The 7,785-nt window shown below is 42.9% G+C and overlaps 1 protein-coding gene across 2 annotated transcripts in view; it reads left to right on the top strand.

The window, feature by feature from the left end:
- The window catches only part of LOC106811425 (ATPase family AAA domain-containing protein 2-like), a 25,980-nt gene extending 22,728 nt beyond the window's left edge, over positions 1 to 3,252 (top strand). For both annotated transcript variants that reach the window (XM_014815034.1, XM_014815033.1), the window contains exons 7-8: positions 1,036 to 1,184; positions 2,423 to 3,252. In XM_014815034.1, coding sequence (XP_014670520.1) covers positions 1,036 to 1,184; positions 2,423 to 2,469 — 196 coding nt within the window. In that variant the 3' untranslated portion in view covers positions 2,470 to 3,252. The remainder of the gene's footprint in view (positions 1 to 1,035; positions 1,185 to 2,422) is intronic.
- The last annotated feature ends 4,533 nt before the right edge of the window (positions 3,253 to 7,785 follow it).

Here is a 7,785-nt window from a genome sequence, read left to right as displayed (position 1 = left end):
ATAAGAGAGATTGTACTGAAATTAGTTTACGCCAAGATATTTGCTACGTATTGCCTGTCAAATTGTAATCTTTGGCAGAGAGCGCTCTGTTATATCACCATTGAGCTATTTGTAACGAGCCAGAGTGCTCGCAACGGGTTAATTGTACCGTTATCTTACCTGACACATAGAACGCACGGTATGTATAGTAATAATATGGTACATTATGTGCTCCTGCTTTTTGCCATCTGTCGTCACACTGACAGCTGGGCCATTGCTGGCAATGCTGCCTGGGTGACCGCGATGCTACCCATGGGGTGGTAATGCTATCCCGCCGGCGTTGAAGAGTGGAGGGCCGCAACGTGCCAGTCATCTAGTGTTTATGGATTAGGGTAGGTTAGGGTTAGATAGGGTTAGGTTAGGGTTAGGGTTTTAGCATCACCATATCTGTCCACGACCATACGATAATTTTATGTGGTTCACAAATCCTATATATAGCGCTGCGACATATACTATATTTATATAGGGTTATTGTTGGACGTTCTTGTAGTTTAGAGTTACTTAAGGGTTAATGTTTGAACGTCATCGTCAACGTTATGCACGTGACCTCCTCCACGCCAGTGGGATAGCACTACCGATGCAGATTGATGCCTTGATATAGCGGCCGCGCCATCTATCGTAATTTATTAGCCTATTTTGATGTGTTTTTTTTGGGTTAGAATAGAACGTTATAGGACGTCTGGCTATGCAGCAAATGATTTATCACGCAGAAACCAACACCAGATGAGCCTGTCGCTCTGCGGCAACTTGTTGTTTATAAATTATTTATAATTTATATTAATATTATTATTATTTTTCACCAAAAAATACCATAATTATCGAAGAAGTATAGTAATGGGAAAGTTCTCCCATATATAATCTTCGTTTCTATAATGTACGTCGATGGTTGCTCAATTAAAACTGACTTTTTCTCACTCACTCATTTGTGTCCTTTTTTGTGGTGAGCTACAGTGTCATTGACACTTTCATTTTAACTGCCTTTGCGTTGACCCGCAGGAAGTTGTCACGACACGAGCTGACACAGCTGAAGGCGCCTCTCGTCACGCTGGAACGCTGCATCAGCCCGTTCCTCGACAACTGTGACGTGGACGGGGATCACTACATCACGCTACCCGAGTGGGGAGCCTGCCTACACCTTGAGGAAGGTACGTGCATGAGCATGTGCGTGCGTGCGTCGGCGCGTGTGCATGCATGCGTGCGTGTGTGCGTGCGTGCGTGTGCATCCGTGTGTGCGTGCGTGCGTGTGCGCGCGCGTGCGTCCGTGCGTGTGTGCGTGTGTGCGTCTGTGTGTGCGTGCGTGCGTCCGTGTGCGCGCTCGCGTGCGTCCGTGTGTGTGTTTACCTAGAAGGTGGGTGCAGTGCCGCAGGAAGGGGGGGTGTGCGTGATCACAAACAAAATTAGTCTTAATTTCGGAGATCACTATATCACGCTGCCTGAGTGGAGAGCCGGCCTACACCTAAAGGAAGGTGGGTTCAGTTCTGTGTGTAGGGTGGGGGGGGGTGCACAATCACAAACAAATTTAGTCCTAATGTTACCTTTACTACTAGTCTCAACTTTTTCTCGCACACCGGACATCTACATACTACGCATAAGAAACTCCATGACGTATATAATATAGTACCAGAAGTAGATAATAGGGAAGGAGTGTGACTTCAATAAACAAGGGAAATTCGTCATTTACTAGCCTTAGAATACCTACGATTTACTCCGCGTAACTCAACCAACTTGAGCTCAAATCGTACACAGTATAATTTAGGCGGTTTATACATTCGGTTTGCTGGCAACAGAATTGATAATCGTGTCGTACGTTTTAGTCTGTATCTCCGGATTGCGGGTGTATACGAGGAAACGATTTCGCCTGATGCTAGGCGAATGTACTGTGTACGATTTGAGCTCAAGTTGGTTGAGTTACGCGTAGTAAATCGTAGGTATTCTAAGGCTAGTAAATGACGAATTTCCCTTGTTTATTGAAGTCACACTCCTTCCCTATTATCTACTTCTGATAGTACGTATCTCATAGTACGTGTGAGAAACTTGTTTACCATGTTTATGTTAACGGTCTCTGAAAAAAGTTCATGAAAAGACTATAATTAAGACGAATTTCATTTCTGACATTCGGTCTTCAGGCTACCTAGTTTAGCCACTAAGCTATTAGGTGGCTGTGGAAGTCGTCAACATAAGCAGTTCTGTGTCCGAATACGTAACGATGGGTCATCTCAGTTTTTTTATGACTGGAAAAATTCGTGTTCTCCAGCAGTAAGATAATGTGGTTAATTGTTTGCATAAGCGAGAGTGTTTCCATATATCTAGTAGAGCGTTAGAGTCCGAAATAACATCAACTCTCGTTACGTAATTTAATGTTTCGGTGTGTGTTTCTCTTCAGATGAAATCAAGTTTAAATGCAAGAAGTATCACAACCACCACAATTAATACGTGGATTGTGGCGCCATCTACTCGTAAACATGTGTCCTACTTGCGCATTGGATTGCGATGAGTATTAAAGGTAAAAAATAGAGTCGCCATGTTATAAACATCACGTGGTATGCAGATACATTCAGAAATTTATTATGATCGTTATTAATAAATTTGTTAATCATTAATGGTCATACATTTTTAATTACATAACAAACTTTAACATTATTTACATAGCAATATGTAAATTTAGGTAATAAAATTGCCTATATACTTGTGGCTGTTATAGAAAGAAATATGGTGATGGTTTGCGTATATAAATATTTTAAGTAATGATATACTTGGGATCATGCATGGAAATTTCAAACAAGGATGAGAAATATTTTCAAAGAAATTGTTGCTGAATCTTATTTTACAATGTACAACGCGGCGCAAATTTATATTTGTACTTGTTATTGAAATGGAAATCACATTTTTCCGACCCATTGTTATTAGTGATTCAAATATCGCTGCTATAATTGATAATTTGGTATGTTTTTATTAGAATGTCATGAGTATTGCTTTGGTGTTTACGTTTACAATCTTTGGACAAGTACGCTTAAAATATATTGCTACATATCATTGGTGAGACTAACGACATTCTGTGTGTTTGCCTGACGTCAGATTGCTGGCTGGCTGGAAGAGCAAACTGTCGGCAGTCTACATCCATTGCTGATAGTAAATGTACAGAGACTCCCCGACTTACGAACAGGTTCGGTTCCGAGCGGTCGTTCGTAAGTCGATTTGTTCGTAAGTCGAACATATCGTCGTATATATACATTGTACGTATACAGTATCAGGTGCGTGTACAGGGGGGGGGGGGTCCAGACCCCCCCCCCTTCGCGTGCTCGCAAGTTTGGGTTACGGTTAGACCCCCCACCCCTGGTACAAATCCTGTACACGCCCCTGAGTATTGTACAGTAGTGTAGTATATGTGCGTGTGAACATCGAGTAACCTAGAAGTGTAAATAGTGTAAACATATACGTAAACACAGGAGTTGGCGAAAGTCGATTGACGAAAGATTTACGATTCACGAAAGGCGATTGTGTCTTTTTATTCACCAATATTGACATTATACGTTATACACTAATGGACTTCAGGGCAAATTGTTCGTATCATCGAAAGTTCGTAACTCGAATGTTCGTAAGTCGGGTCTCTGTATTTCTGTTCTTCCACTGCAGTCAGATTCTGCAGGGGCAAGTGGGAACAGAACAGATTAGACCAGACTGAGATTGAATAACATTGAATGGTGCTATTAGCTTAGCTAATGTTCACTATATATATTTTTTATTTCATACAGTTATAACATGGAGTGGTTACGTGGTTAACATGTATAGTTTAAACTAAATGTGATGTTTTGGAACTTTGTATACACACTAATACGTAATTTTATGTTAGCTTTGAATCTGGACTTTATGTGACTAATATAACCATGTGCATCTACATTATGGATCTGTATTGGTAAGAAATAGTTTTGCTAATATAATTATTTATACAAGAGATGAGTGTCTTATAACTTTCATTTTTTCACACATCTTTACTTGTCAACATTTTCAGCAGTAAATAATATAATATACAACACACGTAATATGTATAACGTACGCACGTAGCGCTGATGTTTTGAATGGTCAGTAAACATATTTATTGGTTTCTGAATAAGGAATCGGCACAAAAGCAACCAGACTAAGGTAAAGGACATGGCTGCACACACGAACACCCGTTCTACAAGCAGTCATGAATATTACATTGATGACGTGTGTCGCATGCATTAATTAATTATGCTACTTGTTTTAGAAGCTTGTTGTTAGTCACGATAACGACAATCCGATTATGCGCGTTATTAATCGAGTTGAATAAACTCTTGGAATATTAAATTTGTAATACAGAGAAATTAGTGTCATAAGTAATTATGAAAGCACGGCACGCCAAGGATAAAGCTAGTTCTATAAATACGTGTTATAATAGAAATAGCTTGAGTCTGGTCTTTGTTTAAACGCTGGGCACTGACAGGAACCAGTCCCATAATGCAACAGCCAGTTAGCGAGCAGGATAAGGCGATTGGCCTGGAGAAAGACAATAGACAGGACAGACGTATAAAACCACGCGCACGACATGTGCAGGGACCCCTACCCCTCTCTGACTATCTCTAAGTAATCATCGTACCTAACATACTCCGTGAGTCATCTTTGCGACCGCATATCTACTATTGAAATCGTAAGTTACGTTCATGCACCGCGCAAACATATGTACGCGATACTGCCCCCTTTGTGGGATTATACGTTAGTTAAGATACGTTCATTAAACGTTTACTTGCTTTAATACAGACATATCGGTTCTTTCGTTGTTTATGTGTTGTACATGACAGACGTTTTAGCACCGGTGTATCTCACCGACGCGTACCACTATTACGATTCACGATAGAATAATAGCCATATGTTACAAATTTCGCAACGTGATCGAAGCATCCCAGTAAATTTCCCATTGGGATTGTATTTGGTTTTTAGCTCACCTTCACATCGTCAAGATGAGCTATTGCCATGGGGCGTCGTCTGTCGTACGTCCGTCTGTATATCAACATTTGGCTACGGTCAACGATAACTTGAGAACCGTTTGACCCACATGTTTCAAATTGCATACAGTTGTTACTCCTATGGGCGAGATGTGAACGTCCTATTTTGGGGCACGCCAGTTAACCTACTTTCGAGCCACGCCCACTTTTTGGCAAAAATGGAAATGGCCATAAGTCAGTTCAGGTTCAACGGATTTTGCTCATTTTTGGTATGCGAATGAATAAGAACTGGCCCCAACACCTATCACAGGGGTTTTGCTATTTTTATAAATTATGTAAATAGGTAGATTTTGGCAATTTAACTATGCATTTCAGTGTCTGCCTACGGTCAACGATAACTCAAGAACAGTTTGACCCACATGTTTCAAATTGCATACAGTTATTACTCCTATGGGAGAGATTTGAACGTCCTATTTTGAAGCAGGCCAGTCCACCTACTTTCGAGCCACGCCTACTTTTCGGCAAAAACGGAAATGGCCATCTAGATTCATTAGATTTTGTTAAATTTACACCTACCTACCTACCTACCTACCTACCTACCTACCTAATCATACGAGGTGTAATATTGTGTTTTAGATTCTTCATTACAGTAGTTTGACTGGAATATTTTATTGTTTTTATTTGCTCGATAATCGAAAACCAAAATGGCGATCATTTAGGTGTAGCGCCATCTTGTCATCTTGCCTCTTGTCAAGATTTCAGACTTTCAGATGCATTTATTTTCGCATCAAAAATTACACATATATTAATTAGCAAGAGTATATAATGGGAGTTCTCCCATATATACTCTTGTTTATATAATGTGCGTGTGCTATAGTGTCATTGACACTTTCATTATTCAACACGATTTTCCACAACTTGGGACGATGCACTACCTAATAATTAGAAAGGCTTGTGGTGGTTCTTTATGCTGGAAAATTAAATTACGAGGAAGAATTTCAGCAGCACTGCCTGCTGTAGCAGGGCACGCTGTGATTCGTGGAAATCGGATCATATCAGGTCGACTGTTGTTTGTTAGTTTTTCGTGCACCTCAATCGAAGATTCGTCTACTTTGTTACCGATCAAAATGATAGAAAGCCGATCGATGATTTTATATTAGAGCTTGTGTAACTGAAAGCCACCGATTGAAGAACTGCATGTCGACAATGTACTTAATGGGTAATGCTATCCCCCGGGCGTGGAGGGAGGTGACCGCAACGTGGCAGCACTAGTGTTAGGATTAGGGTTAGGGTCAGGATTAGGGTTAGGGTTAGGATTAGGGTTAGGATTAGGATTAGGGTTGGGGTTAGGGTTTTTGCATCATTATATCTGTCCCCACACCATAGATTAATTTTTGTGGATAACACTGCCTATATATAGCGCGGCGACACATATATATTTAATGTGAGGGTTAGTGTTGGCGGTGTTGGAGTGAGGGTTACCGTTAGGTTTAACTTTTTGAACGTCATCGTCAACGTTATCACGTGACCTCCCTCCACGCCCGGGGGATAGCAACACCCGTACTTAATTGTATGATGGAAATGGAGAGTGATGACGTCACGTCAGATGGCAGAAAGCTCCACCTGGTGAGCAAAGACGTTAGCATCATCGGCTTGCTTAGAATATATGTATTTTGTAGTGACACGTAAACTGGCCTGCTTTGTCGTAAATACATACACATGCACGCACGCACACACACACACACACACACACACACACACACACACACACACACACACACACACACTACGACACACACACACACACACACACACACACGGCGCGCGCGCGCGCACACGCTCGCACACACTGCGCGCACACACACACATTCACACACACGCACGCATACGCTCGCACACCCTGCGCACACACACACATACATGCACGCACACACGCACACACTGGCGCGCGCACACGCACATGCACGCACACACACACACGCACACGCTCGCACACACTTGCCGCAGCACACACATTCACACACACTTGCGCGCACCACAACACGCACACGCTCGGCACACACTTGCGCGCGCACACGCACAGCACGCACACACATTCACGCACACGCTCGCACACACACACACGCATACACGCACACACATTCAAACACACGCACACGCTCGCACACACTTGCGCGCACACACGCACAATGCACGCCACACACACGCACACGCTCGCCAACACTTGCGCGCACACACACACATGCTCGCACACACGCACGCACACGCTCGCACACACTTGCGCGCACACACGCACACACATTCACACACACGCACACGCGCTCGCACACGCGTCGCACACACACACACACACACACACACACACACAGCACACACGCGCGCACACACACACAGCACACACACACACACACACACACACACACACACATTCACACACATGCACGCACACGCACACGCACACACATTGACACACACACACACGCACACGTAGGTACATCTACGCACGCACGCACGCACGCACGCACGCACATGCTCACATAGATTTCTGATAAAATTAATTATACTTGGCATGCATACGGAAATATATCGGCGCCATGAAAGCATTTTTGCGGGTCACATATCAATAAAACATTAATTACTGGTGGAAGCTGCATGCAGTCCTAATACACACACACGTACGATATATACGTACGATGAGTGGTGTAGGAAACCAGGGTGTGAGCGGGACCTCTCTCTGTCTCCCCCTCTCTGTCTCGCTCTCTATCTCTGGCTCTCTCTCTCTCTC

Source organism: Priapulus caudatus, unplaced genomic scaffold (assembly GCF_000485595.1).
Source record: "Priapulus caudatus unplaced genomic scaffold, Priapulus_caudatus-5.0.1 Scaffold537, whole genome shotgun sequence".
Classification (NCBI taxonomy): Eukaryota; Metazoa; Priapulida; class Priapulimorpha; order Priapulimorphida; family Priapulidae; genus Priapulus; species Priapulus caudatus.
The sequence above is the reverse complement of the archived record's forward strand: the minus strand, read 5'-3'. Positions and strand labels throughout refer to the sequence as shown.